The sequence below is a fragment of the Podarcis filfolensis genome (assembly GCF_964270895.1).
Source record: "Podarcis filfolensis genome assembly, chromosome: 8".
In the NCBI taxonomy this organism is placed as follows: domain Eukaryota; kingdom Metazoa; phylum Chordata; class Lepidosauria; order Squamata; family Lacertidae; genus Podarcis; species Podarcis filfolensis.
Genome location: NC_139611.1, coordinates 81,254,830 through 81,269,365, shown reverse-complemented (window position 1 = coordinate 81,269,365; position 14,536 = coordinate 81,254,830). Strand labels below are relative to the sequence as shown.

Sequence of the window (14,536 nt, the reverse complement as noted above, 5' to 3'; positions counted from 1 at the left end):
GCCGATCAGAAGGTCGGCGGTTCAAATCCCCGCGACGGGGTGAGCTCCCGTTGCTCGGTCCCTGCTCCTGCCAACCTAGCAGTTCAAAAGCACGTCGAAGTGCAAGTAGATAAATAGGTACCGCTCCGGTGGGAAGGTAAACGGCATTTCCGTGTGCTGCTCTGGTTCGCCAGAAGCGGCTTAGTCATGCTGGCCACATGACCCGGAAGCTGTACGCCGGCTCCCTCAGCCAGTAAAGCGAGATGAGCGCCGCAACCCCAGAGTCGGTCACAACTGGACCTAATGGTCAGCGGTCCCTTTACCTTTACCTAAGCTAGATGGGACGCGGGTGGCGCTGTGGTCTAAACCACAGAGCCTAGGGCTTGTCGATCAGAAGGTCAGCAGTTCGAATCCCTGTGACGGGGTAAGCTCCTGTTGCTCGGTCCCTGCTCCTGCCAACCTAGCAGTTCGAAAGCACGTCAAAGTGCAAGTAGATAAATAGGTACCACTCCAGCGGGAAGGTAAATGGTGTTTCCGTGCGCTGCTCTGGTTCGCCAGAAGCGGCTTAGTCATGCCGGCCACATGACCCGGAAGCTGTACGCAGGCTCCCTCGGCCAGTAAAGCAAGATGAGCGCCGCAACCCCAGAGTCGTCCGCGACTGGACCTAACGGTCAGGGGTCCCTTTACCTTTAAGCTAGTACAAATGCAGCTATTGCAGGCTATGTATGATATAGCCAGTTGTCTTCCCTTCCCTTGCCCTGCACATTAAGCTTCCAGCCTACAAGATTTCATTCCACCAAAGGAATGTGCATAAGGGGAGTGGCTGGGGTAAACTCAGGTGTCCTCCCCACGTAGGAGGAAAGAGGCAGGCCTTTGCAATCACTGCCCCACTTGACTGGGTTGCAGCAAATCTGACACACAATTGTTTCCGATTTCCAGAGCATTTTGGCGCCTCCTCAAAATCTATTTCTGAAACGCTATGGCTTACGGAGAGCCTGGCACTCCTCTGTGATGCCGACACATTCCTCGTCCCCAAAGGAGCTAGTTTTTAAGCTTAACGTTCGCAAGCTGGCTGACAGATGTGGACACGGATCCAGATTTGATTGCAGCTGCACGTTTGTCATGCTCAGCCTTACCCAACCTGGTTGCCCCCCTTCAATTGCTGGTATAATAATAATAATAATTTATTATTTATACCCCGCCCATCTGGCTGGGTTTCCCCAGCCACTCTGGGCGGCTTCCAACAAAACACTAAAATACAATAACCTATTAAACATTAAAAGCTTCCCTAAACAAGGCTGCCTTCAGATGTCTTCTAAAAGTTTGGTAGTTATTTTTCTCTTTGACATCTGGTGGGAGGGCGTTCCACAGGGCGGGTGCCACTACCGAGAAGGCCCTCTGCCTGGTTCCCTGTAACTTTGCTTCTCACAGTGAGGGAACCGCCAGAAGGCCCTCGGAGCTGGACCTCAGTGTCCGGGCAGAACGATGGAGGTGGAGACGCTCCTTCAGGTATACTGGACCGAGGCCGTTTAGGGCTTTAAAGGTCAGCACCAACACTTTGAATTTGGTAGACTGCTACTCCTGCGGCCAATGGTCAGGGGTTTGTAATCCAGAACACTGAGAGGGCAAGAAGTTCAGGAAGGTTTGCCCCCAGTATTTCTGGGAACTTTTAAAGTTTCAAATCCATCCCCTCCACAAACCTGGGTAAAGAAGACCAGGGCCATATTCACCCCATACATATTCATCCCAGACAACTTGTAGCTCTGGGAGGGGAATGGCAGTTTCCCGAACAACTCTCAGCACCCTTTGCAAGCTACAGCTCCCAGAATTCTTTGGGGGAAACCAAGACTATCATCAAATGATTCAGAATCTGTGGCATCAGCCAAGCTGCTGAAGTACTGTGGTGAAAAAAGCTATCAGCTTCAGCACCCTTTGAATGATGGACTACCACACAGGGACATTTTCACCCTACCCTTTGTGCTAACATCATCATCACCATCATCATCATTTTTTATTTGTATGCCTCCTTTCCACAGTTAAAAAAACAATGCCCAAGGCGGCGTACAGCATAACAAGATTTACAAAATTACAAAAGTCATTAACAATTAATAAACCACATCAAAAAAATACACAACCAAATGGGAAACAATTTCCACATAAATCAAAATCTAAAACTAAGAATACAGCATTAATATCGCAGTTTAAAATGACATAGGTAAAAAATAACAGCAACACATAGGCCAGGGCTTTTTTTCAGCCAGAGCTCACAGGAACTCAGTTCCTGCCATTATAAGAGAACGAGTAGGTGTGTTCATTGTGAGTTCCAGCAACCTCTTTTTCTAGAACAATGGCGCTGCCTGCTATATTGTTTGAAAGAACTTAAATATGATGGGAGATTAACCTGCCGAGATTTCTATACCACCCACAGAGCGGTGCTTTCTGAGACAGCGGTAGAGGAAAACAGGCGAAATGTTGGCCGTTAATTGTACAGGTGGCTCCTTGGTCCAAAGTCGGGCAGGGTACGTTTCAGTTAATCACAACCCCTGTCACTTCTGGGTGAGGCCGGCCAACAGTTTCATCTCGCTATACCCTTTGGCTAAACACAATGAAAGCGACTTGGCTCCTCATTCTCCTGGAACCTGATATGTTCTGCCAAACGCACCCATTTCCCAGCAAATATTTCAGGTGATCCAGTTTTGCACCCTCCTCCCAGAGGCACGAACTCAAAGGCACCAATTCGTTCCGCTTTGACCAACCTAAGGTACAAAACTAGAACGGTGAAATTCCTCCCGCTCTTTCTGCAAAGTCTCATGGGTGGAGTGAAGAGCATAAACTACGCTAGCAATTATTTATATAGCCCAAGAAGGTGTAGTTTCCCCAGATTTTATTCAGCAGGGAGTACAAAGACATGGGTGGCGACAGAGAAAGGGTGCAGGCAGCCCACCCTGTGTAGCAAATCGTTGTGTTGTTTTGCCCGACAAGAGATTCTAGGTGGTTTGTTTTATACAGCTGCTTTGCAGAGAAGTGGGGTGCAACGACAGCAGTCTTGACCCCTCCAGATTGACACTTCCATTTCACCATTCGGAATCTAATACTCCTTTAACGGAGAAAACAAGACCACGCCCATTTGGTTCTGAGTAATAAGGCGAGTCATGAGTATTCTTTCTGGTATGAATCCCAATCTCAGACATAAATTGGAAAATATGCATCATCCAGTGAGGGGAAGGAAATCCCCTTTAAGCCCGTTGACAACCCTCTCTTAAAAAGGAACGTGGGTTACAGGTGCAACCAACTGATAGAAACCACAAAGGCTATGTCAGAGGCAGAATGCAGGGAATCACAAATTGGGAGAGTGGTGTTGTGTTCAGGCCCTGCTTTTTGGGGTTCTCATTGGCCACTGCAAGAACAGGATGCTGGACTAGACTGGGCCCCCTTGGACTGATCCAACTGTCTGTCTGCATTAAGAGATCTTGAGCATATTCTCTCAATATATTATCACCCATCTGATTGGGTTGCCCCAGCCACTTTGGGCAACTTCCATCAAAATACAGTGGTACCTCAGGTTACATACGCTTCAGGTTACAGATTCCGCTAAGCCAGAAATAGTACTTCGGGTTAAGAACTTTGTTTCAGGATGAGAACAGAAATCGTGCTCCGGCGGCGTAGCAGCAGCAAGAGGCCCCATTAGCTAAAGTGATGCTTCAGGTTAAGAACAGTTTCAGGTTAAGAAGGGACCTCCAGAACGAATTAAGTACTTAACCTGAGGTACCACTGTACTAACATTAAAAAACCCCTCAGGCATTAAAAAACCTCCCTGTACAGGGCTGCCTTCATATGTCTTCTAAAAGCCATAATGTCATTTATCTCCTTGACATCTGATGGAAGAGTGGGTGCCACTGGGTGGCCCTCTGCTTGGTTCCCTGTAACTTAATTTCTCGCGGTGAGGGAACCACCAGAAGGCCCTCAGTGCTGGACCTCAGTGTCCGGGCTGGATGATGGGGGTGGAGACACTCCTTCAGGTATACTGGGCCTTTGGGGCCGTTTAGGGCTTCAAAAGTCAGCACGAACACTTTGAATTGTGCTCAAAAATGTACCGGCTGCCGTTCCCAGTCACCAGTCTAGCTGCCGAGCCACTTTCAATACAGCCTCTCCGAATACCTAAGCAGTTTCACTACTCATGATTTCCCTTCAAATCCTTCATCAGAATGTTACCTTTTCCCATGAAGTCTTTAGATTAAACATTCCATTCTCATTCCCAATGGAAATTCATTCTAGGTATAGGGATCTGTGTTTGCTCATTTCGTTTCTTATTGCCCATTCCTCCCCCCCCCCTCAACAAACCTGGTCAAAATGTAACTTGAAGATCCCTTGGGGCAGAGACCTTTTAATTTTGCTTACGCACTCTGCAAATGCTACCAACATATATAGCAAGAAGTCTTTGAAGCACCTTAAAGCCTGACAAATTTAGGGTAGCACAAGTTCCGATAAACCACAGTCCACTTCACGAGACGCACGGAGCGTTATTCTGAGTTGCAACCGATGAAGCAAACTATAGTCCGCGAAAGCTTATGCCATCATAAATTTGTGGGTGCCACGGGGCTCTCTGTTGTTTTTGCCACAAGAGAGAGTAAGACAACTACCGCTCTGGAATATGAAAATCAGTGGAATAACCGCAAGCGATTTGTGGGGTCGGGGCTGGAGCTTCGTGCTGACCCTAAAACCATGGATCCATCCACACGGTCAGAGAGGCCTTCTCGAGGGACCCACCTGACAACATCAAAGTTCTACCCCAGCTCTAGTTATAATTGCTGTTTTTGCTTGCGTTACTCTTCCCAGAGTCCAAAAAGAATCAGATTTCCCTCTCTAAACTCAAGAGGCGACTCCAGGGAGGCCGAGATGGAGAAGCGGTGACTGATGTGGCCCAGCTGGGGACACCTGGAGAAGGGAGACATTCCTGGAGGCTGAGGCCCTTCAGAAAGCTGGCGCAGGATGGATGACTGAATCACCAGCCCACACAGTCACCAGACTCGGGGATGAAAGGGAGACCGCCTGTTTTGAAGAAATCCCATTGTGCCTCTGTCTCTCTCTGTTCTGAGGGGCAGCCGGGTGTTGCGGAGACAGCGGGCTCAAATCCTGTTCTCAGTTGGCCACAAACGCCCACAAGGGTGGCCCTGAGCCCAATTTACCTCACAGGGCTGTTGTGAGGGAAATTGGGGGGGGGGGCTTCTCCACAGCTTCTCATTTACACAAACCGGCTTAATAGTAAATATTTATCATCTTGTCTTTCCTCCCATGATTTCAGGTGGTTGCACCGCGCGGATATAGCGTTTGATGCTCACAACCAACCTAGGAATCGTAAAATCGTAGTGTTGGAGGGGACCCCGTGGGTCATCTAGTCCAACCCCCTGCAATGCAAGAATCTCAATTGAAGCATCCATGACAGATGGCCATCCAACCTCTGTTTAAGGACCTCCGAGGAAGGAGAGTCCAGGTCAAGTTGAGAGGTAGCCACTTGGCCCAAGAAACATTTCGTGAGCATCGTGTCTATAGAGCAGTCTTTCTCAACCTGTGGGTCCCCAGATGTTGTTGAACTACAACTCCCATCACCCCTAGCTAGCAAGGCCAGAGCTCAGGGATGATGGGAGTTGTAGTCCAACAACATCTGGGGACCCACAGGTTGAGAACCGCTGCTATAGAGGGATTCAGCCTTATTTCACCCTGACAACAACCCTGTGGTGTAAGTCGAGGCTGATTTATGGCCACTTGGCTCTCAGTCAGCATCGCTGCCCAGTGGGCATTCGGACCAGTCTCTCCCTGGTCCACACCCAACAATTTACCCATCACATCACTCTTGGTACCCTAGATCTGCCGCCCGCCCCTGACCAGATGCCCATGTTGTGTAGCTAGTTTCACCCTGAAACACACAAACATTCACTTACCTTCCTGCGCGTTGCCGATGCTCATCCACAAAGCCAGCAGGCAGGAGAGGAAAGATCGGCCAAGTTGACCCATTTTCCAAAACTGAAGTCCCCCAACAAATCCCAGCTCCCCAAAACACTCTAGGGGCTCATTGGCAGAGGCAGAGGAGCCCAGGAAATATCTCTCAAATATCTCCCAAGTTCACTGAGAAGTTTCAAAAGAGACGAAGGAGAAGGTTGTCGCTGGAGCCGAATCCCAAAAACAAGTGACGAAATCTTCGGTGAAGTCAGTACCCAGGAGAACGACTGGATCCAAACTTTTCTATTTAAAAAAAAAACTCCTTGTGGAAATTCAGAATAATTTCCCAGCTCGAAACATTTGTCCGTATCACAAAAATAAGAGAGTGCCAACAAAATGTTCTTTCCTTCGAATTTCCAGCTTAAGTTTGGCTTCACTTGCCACTCCGAGCGCTGATTTCCTACTCTCTTGCGTCTCAGCAGCTTTTCAAAACTTGCACCTGATTTCCCCCCCTTTCCATGCTTTGCCAAGCTCTTTCTGCCCTGGCTTCTAAGCAAAACTGATGATGCCTACATCTATAGCAAAGGCTATCATAACAAAACTTGCCCGGTTAACTTCTCCAAAGTGCTTCCCGCTTTCCAAAAAAGCTGACTTCTCCAAAAAAAATATATAACAGAGAAAAGCTAAGGCAGTGGAAGAGGGGGGGGAAAGTCCCTTCCCCTTTTTTTCTCTCTTTTGCTCTGTTCCTGACTCACCCACTCCTACACACTGCTGAAAAATTGTTTGGGAGAAGAAGAGAGGCTTGAGAGATTAGCAAGTTGAAAGGGAAGGAGGGGGCAAGAGAGAAATAGGGAAGGGTGTGCGAACATTCCTTCCAGCCCAAGCAGGGTTAATGGGAGGAGAGGAACAGAAAAGAGAGAGAGAGGGAGGGAGGGAGAGAAAAAGACTTTTCTTAAAGTTACAAGCACCCACATTCCAAAAATTTAAAAATAAATAAAGAGGAAGCGAGAAAATATGGGTGCAGTCTGCACAGAGATTGGCAAGGTGGAACTGGACAGTGCTGACCCTAGACAAAGCCATCCCAAGGCTTGACTGCAGCGTAAGTTTTCCAAACTTGTGAGAACTCATCCCAGAAGCATAGTTGTTGTTCCTAATGGTTAAGGGGGGAGGAAGAATCCTGGGGCACCTTAAAGGCTGATGTGCTGTACTTTTGGACAGCTAACGTATGCATGGGTCTCAATGAAAACTATACATATGTATAATTTTTATAAAATTTGCTAAATTACATTTCAAAACATTCATTTCAACAACCTTAAATCAATGACTTCCCTTCTCCTCTTTCCGTGGTTCATTTTACATACCGTAAGGTAAAGGGTAAAGGGACCCCTGACCATTAGGTCCAGTCGTGGCCAACTCTGGGGTTGCGGCGCTCATCTCGCTTTACTGGCTGAGGGAGCCGGCATACAGCTTCCGGGTCATGTGGCCAGCATGACTAAGCCGCTTCTGGTGAACCAGAGCAGCGCACGGAAATGCCGTTTACCTTCCCGCCAGAGCGGTACCTATTTATCTACTTGCACTTTGACGTGCTTTGGAACTGCTAGGTTGGTAGGAGCAGGGACTGAGCAACGGGAGCTCACCCCCTCGTGGGGATTCGAACCACGACCTTCTGATCGGCAAGTCCTAGGCTCTATGCTTTAACCCACAGCGCCACACGCGTACACCCCTGCATATTTTACAACCATTCAGTAATCCATTGCTACATCCATCAAAACTTATTTATACTTTTGAATTTATCATAATGCTACCAGCGTTTTTAAATAAACACAATTCCCCCCCCCATATATTCAGTAAACATTTTCCAGTCTTCTTTAAACATACATTCTTCATGTTCTCTTATTCTATATCTTAAATCTGCAAGCTGCGCGTATTCCATCAGTTTAAGTTGCCATTCTTCTTTGGTTGGGACCTCACTCGTTTTCCATTTTTGGGCTAACAAAACGCGGGCCACAGTAGCAGCATACATAAATAGTCTTTTTTGACACCTGGGAATTTCCCTCTGAATTATTCCCAACTAAAAGAACTCTGGTTGTTTGTTTGTTTGTTTGTTTTTTAAAGGTACTTTAAAACATTCCCCCCCCCAATATCATTTCCCAATATTTTTTTACCCTTTTTCCTGGGGCACCTTAAAGGCTGGTGTGCTGTGCTTTTGGACAGCTAAGTTATGCATGGGCCTCAATGAAAACTAAAGACCTTACTCCAACACCTGCGGCACTTTCCACAGAGTGGATAGAATCATAGAATTGTGGCGTTGGAAGGGGACCCCGAGGGTCATCTAGTCCAACCCCCTGCAACGCAGCTGTCCCATTCGGAGATTGCGAAGAATGAGGATGTTGCTTTCTCACATAAACCACAAATGCAACAAGTCAGGCAGATGTTTACAGTTCAGATCGATTCACACCTGATAACTAGAGAAGTCTGGAGCACGTGGACAGGATGTGGTTATAACAGCAAGACAGACACCTGCCGTCTAGGTGGACCCACTGTTCATAACTGGGGGTGTTTAGAACGTGTGGTCAAGATGTCGTATTTTTGCTTGGCTTAGCAAGTAACAGCATAGGAACGTAGACCAAATAAGGGGAATGTTAGTAGGGTAATTAGGCAGTCGTGATAGGCTGTAAACCTTGTAGTACCCAGCCAATGGGGAGGCAAGGGAGGGAACCTGTGCTTCAGGATAAAAAGGTAAAGGGACCCCTGACCATTAGGTCCTGTTGTGGACGACTCTGGGGTTGCAGCGCTCATCTCGCTTTATTGGCCGAAGGAGCCGGCGTACAGCTTCCAGGTCATGTGGCCAGCATGACTAAGCCGCTCCTGGCGAACCAGAACAGTGCACGGAAACGGCGTTTACCTTCCCGCCGGAGCGGTACCTATTTATCTGCTTGCACTTTGACGTGCTTTCGAACTGCTAAGTTGGCAGGAGCAGGGACCGAGCAACGGGAGCTCACCCCGTCGCGGGGATTCGAACCGCCGACCTTCTGATCAGCAAGTCCTAGGCTCTGTGGTTTGACCCACAGCGCCACCCACATCCCTTGTGCTTCAGGATGCTGTGGTCTAAACCACAGAGCCTAGGTTGCATTTTAAGGAGCGAGATTAAGGGTCTTAGGACCCACTTCTTACAGGGATCAAACCTGCAACCTTGGCATGATGAGCACCACACCCTAACCAACAGAACTATCCTGGCTAAGACTATCTGCCCTCAGAGGGATGCATCTGCTGTGTCTCTGTAGGAGTTCTTGCTCTGAGTACGTCTTCCCTGATTTGAGCACACTTTATCCCAGAGATGAGGAACCCAGGCATTGTTGGGTACCAAGTCCCAATTGCCCCAGCTAATATGGCCAACAGTTGGGGATGATGGGAGTTGTAGTCCAACCACATCTGGAGAGCCAGAGGTTCACTGTCCCTACCTTATTGCTCTGCCTTATGCACGGTCAGTGGAGCATGAGACTCTGAATCTCAGGTTGTGATTCTACAGCTTCAAAACCTCTTGCTCGTCCTCCAACCAGGGGACGGACACTGCCCAACAGAAGGCCAAGCCAACTGGATGTGGGTCATGAAAGAGAAGCAGCCGGCAGCCTCCCCTGCGGGTGGGCACATGAGGCTCGCAGGAGACTGATTTCTCAGGGAACCTTCACAGCTGTCTCATGCCACACTCACCATTCACATGTGTCACACAGATTGCAAATTCCTGTAACCAGGTTGTCAGTTTTCAACCGGGTGGGTCCTGGAAGCTGGAGACACAGAGAGCTGCGTGCCCTGTGCTGGATTCCATGAGGCGACTAATGGAGAAGCGAGATCTGCTGGGGGTGTTAATGCCATGAGCCCGGTGCCAGATTTATGTACAGTATAAGCTAAACAAGCTATAGCTTAGGGCCCCGCTCTCTTGGGGGCCCCCAAAAAAATTAAAGGGGGAAAAACTGGTTGTACATTTCCAAAATATAAGATAAAAAACAAATAAAATTAAACCTACATACAGCTACTGTGTTTTGTGTTGTTGTAGGCTCCTATGATGTAAGTCATGGGCCCTGCCTGCTAGCCTGCTCCCTAAAATATCATTGGTTAGATACCTGTTAGGTCCATAAATTACCATATAGCATATATTCAACACCAAAAACAGTGACAATTTGTTGTTGACAAAGGACAGCCGGACATATAAAGGGCCCCATTGCCTTCAGTAGCTGAGGGCCTCATCAAATCTAAATCCAGCCTTGTACTGTGCCATCCACTTGTCTGAGGTGAGGGTCTGATGCAGCAGTTAATATCAATATTAATTTCCAGAGTAGCAGCCATATTAGTGACTTGCAATAATTTTGTAGTACCGTAGATACTTGGTGGCATCAAGTTGTGTATGTTTAAAAAAACACCCCAAAACACCACAGTCTCCATTGACCTTCTTTCCAAGGCGACTGAACCCGTGTAAACGCCTCGAATCCCTGGATTCTCTCACCCCTCTGAGCTTGGGGTGGTGTGAAACATTTTTTTTTTTAATAGTCACTCTCGCCTTCCTGGAGATTCAATTCCCCCCAATAAGTCACCCGGAAGGGGCCAGGAAAACCTGGAGACTTCAGATCAGCCCTGCAGGTCCCCCTCAAACTTTCTCTAGCTGCTGTGCAAGCAACAGCCCCCCTCAAGGTGTGTTTGGCTAATAAACTAAAGATGCGAAGATAAGCCACTTTAAAATGCTCCTGTTAGGACTCCGAGTATATTTCAGCCCCATTGTTTGTTTCTTTGGGGGATGTAGGGGGCAGTCACAGTGCGAGATTGCAGAGTTAACCATTACCCACAACTCTAGGGAGCTGGGCTGGTGGGAGATCTGATAAGCGGCTGTGTTCAGACCTCCAGGGTAAGGCAAAAGAGTCTCGACTATTATGCAAAATGTAAAGATTGCCCGTTCCAAAAGCCATATTAGGGCAATATTTCTGCAGCTCTCCAAAACTCTCTGTCAGGGTTGAATTAGGGAAAGGGGGGTGGGGAGGAATTCTCTGGCCAAATCCCCACGTCCCCTTGCAAAATTTATACACTCTCCCTAGCAAAGAGAGCTGTGCCTTTGACCTGCAGTTAGATGGGCAGAAATCAAACAGGTAAATATTTTCCCTGGGGCGGTGATGAGACTGGAGAAACTTCACCTGCCTCATAGCTGCCTGACAGGCTGTTCTTAAAGGCACAGATGCAAGGCTAGTAAAATACTCTCGGGTTTTTCAGAGAAACCGACACACCTAGAAGTGCAGTCACTATTTCCATGCAAGGAGAAGCATCGCCAGATGAATTTCTGCTGTTGGCCTGGGTTTCGGGGAAAGCGGCAACCTTATCCACATTCCCAGGGAAAGGCTCCACAATCTGCAGAAAGATGCAGCTAGTTAATTTTTACTTGCTCTGTGCATGTCAGGCTGACTGCTGTGTCTTCTCAAGCTGTTTCCAAAGACGTCATGCGCCCGATTGTTTAATTTCTGTGCGAAGGTTGAGTCCTCCACGTAGCCTTGCAAGTAAGAATTCCACAAAAGTTATTAGACTTTTCCTTTTTTTATATATAAATATTTATTAGATTTTCCACTTTTATACAAACACAAAAAGAAAAAGAAAAGAAAAATATTAAAAACAAGTCAATTTCAGTAACAATTTTTCAATAACATGTTTCTTTGACTTCCTCATACCACCCCTTCTTGTTTTCTAGTTCAACTTGTTAATCCAGCAAATCCTAATCTCTTAACATTCCTTATTAAAATAACACCTTATTTTCCACTCAACTTTTTAAATTTTATGACTTAAACAATTTTAATCCCTATTATCTTTATCATAACAGCTAGAGACCACAAAAGTTCAATCCAACATCTTTTCAGAATTCATTAATTTTATAGTGTTTCTGTAAATAGTCCTTAAATTTCTTCCAATCTTCTTCTGCCGACTCTTCTCCCTGGTCGCGGATTCTGCCGGTCATTTCTGCCAGTTATTAGACTTTTCCAGCCGTCCCCCCCAAAAAATGCCAGCCCAGCCCCAAGACATTTCCATGGCTGAGGTGAAAAACCAGACCAGAACACACACACACAACCTCAATATGGTGCAGTGGTTAGAGGGCTGGACTTGAAATTGGGAGACCAGGGTTCAAAAAAAAACACCCCCACACACCTGGCAATGGCTCAGTTGCATCTGGGCCTGCCCACCTCTTGCATGCGGCTGTTATAAGAATTTTAAGGTCATATATAAAAAAAAGATAAATGTTCATAACTGCATATGTAAACCACATGTTTGAAACCATTTTGTCCCTCCCAAATTGACCTCAAATATTTCTCTGCAAGGTCAAAGGAAAATGGAAAAGCCTCCCCATTGTCTTTTCCTTCACAAATCCTGTCTTAAGGGTATGTCTGTGTATGAATAGGGTGAGCCTGTGACCTGGCCCAGGAACTAAGTATTTATCATTACAAAAGACTGGCCAGGCTCCCCAGGTAATCCAATCAAGTGACCATTAACAGGTAATCTGCCAGACAGGAGATAAACAACACACTCAGATTTCTGCTGTAAACCGCCTTTTCTATGATGTAGGTATGATGTTTCTTGTTAAGTTGTGGGTGAACATATCAGACGACACAGCGATTCTTCAAACAGCTCTTGTTTATTCACAGGCCAGGACAGAACTGAACTGAAGGGCTCAGTCAGCCTGCCTATATAGAGCTCCAGTACCACGTTACTGTAACAACTTTCTAAAACTATCCAATCACTGAATGTCACTTTCGATCCTTCATTTGCATAACTATCTACAGTATCCCCCTGCTGGCCCAGGGTGAGAACTTCAGTACATAACATTTCTGGGGGTGGTCTTGGACTCCAGGATGGGCAATTTAAAACATAAGGGTGGGCACACCTTTGTTCTGGGTCCTCCTCCGTCCTCCTGTGTGTGAGGGGAGCACCCTGTTGCAACAGCTTTAATAAAGATCAGGCTTACTAGCTGCATTGCTTCTTAACATTCTCTGGTTGGCCTCTGTTATTTTCGTCAGAGGTGAGGGTCTGAGGCAGCAGTTAATATCAACATTAATTTCCAGAGTCGCAGCCATATTAGTGAATCTCAAGAATTTTGTAGTACCGTAGATACTTGGTGGCATCCGTCTGCCTTGGGAGACAATGGAGGAGTGCGATTTCAAGGGTGAAGTCAAACCGTTGGAGAGTTACAGCGCCTGCTGTGGCTGTAGAGACCGATGCAGGAGAGACATGTTTTGTTGCAGTCGGGGCAGAGGAAGGCGTCCGGTTGCGCTGCTGCAGATGCACCATGGCGTTTCTCTGCGCTCCTCACCAGACAATTTCAGAAAGGCCTGGGATTCAAAGGTCTTACCTGTCAATCACAAAACGAACAAGGGCTTGGGCGAGCTGTGGCATGCCTGCCTCAGTTGCCTTATCTGCACAACAGCAAGGTTTAGGTTTTAAGCTGTTTAATAAAAATAAAATAAACGAAACACAACAATAATCATTTACAGCCATGCTGAAATTGAAATCACTAAATCCAGCCAATATTCCAATATGCTCATTTGGGGAACTGGCTTCTAAATTGCACAGCAAAGGCATTTCATAAGTCTAATCTCAGCTGAAAAGGAGCCAGAGATAAAAGTGAGTCGCAGTTTATTCTCATTACTTGTTTTGGAAGTCAAAGTTCAAGCCCTGAAACATGTGAAGGTCCTACATAATCCCCCCCTCTCTCTGTGTAATGGACTTTCTCCTCAATGCAGACAAACAACAACCAGCCCATTTTACAGCAGAGTCCTCTACCAGGTTTTGAGTCCTGCAAGCTTTCTTTACAGAAAGTATTGCTGCTTGGCAGCTGAACTCTGGCAAAGCTTATCTTGCCAAGGTTATTTCAGGAGCAGATAATGATGCAACAATTCGCTTAAGAACAAAAAAACATGCTGGTGCTTCAGATTACATTGACCAGGACAGCACAAAACTAGATTAATAAATAAAATTCTGCTGGTCAGCCATGATCAGTCTGCCCTGGAGCCACTGCCAATGCACTTTGCATTCTTTTTGCAGGAAAAGATCTTCTGCTCAGAGTTATTGGAGAAGCCATGCTTTTCTTATCAGAATTAGTAGGGTGGTATTTGGACAAGCAATTTAACTTTCCCAGGAATAACAATTGCCACTGTTGCATCTGATTTCCTTCACCTTGCCTTTTCCACAATCCTTCCCTTTATTCCCATTAGGTAACAGCCATTCAAAGGTCGTGGCCCACCCCATACTTATCATTCCAGGCATCCCATAATGATGGTTGCGATCTGATCAATAACATCAGCATACCCTCCAACGCTTCCCTGATTAAAACAGGGACATCCCATTCCATAAAGAAGAAGAAGAAGAATGATAATTTTACTCTTTATACCACACACAGGCACTGGGAAGCTTCCAACATATATAATAACAAAATAAAACATTTAACATTAAAAAAAAACTTCCCTGTACAGGATTGCTTTCAGACGGCTAGGACATACCCTCCAACATTTCTCCAATGAAAATAGGGACGTGCTTCTTGGGAGAAAAGCAATGACAAACCTAGACAGCATCTTAAAAAGCAGAGACATCACCTTGC

General features: G+C 46.6%; 1 protein-coding gene across 2 annotated transcripts in view; it reads right to left on the bottom strand.

Annotated features, from left to right (window-relative positions):
* AXL (AXL receptor tyrosine kinase) overlaps positions 1 to 6,808 on the bottom strand; it is an 81,212-nt gene extending 74,404 nt beyond the window's left edge. For both annotated transcript variants that reach the window (XM_083626963.1, XM_083626962.1), the window contains exon 1: positions 5,919 to 6,808. In XM_083626963.1, the coding sequence (XP_083483089.1) occupies positions 5,919 to 5,991 (73 nt within the window). In that variant the 5' untranslated portion in view covers positions 5,992 to 6,808. The remainder of the gene's footprint in view (positions 1 to 5,918) is intronic.
* Between the last annotated feature and the right edge of the window lie 7,728 nt (positions 6,809 to 14,536).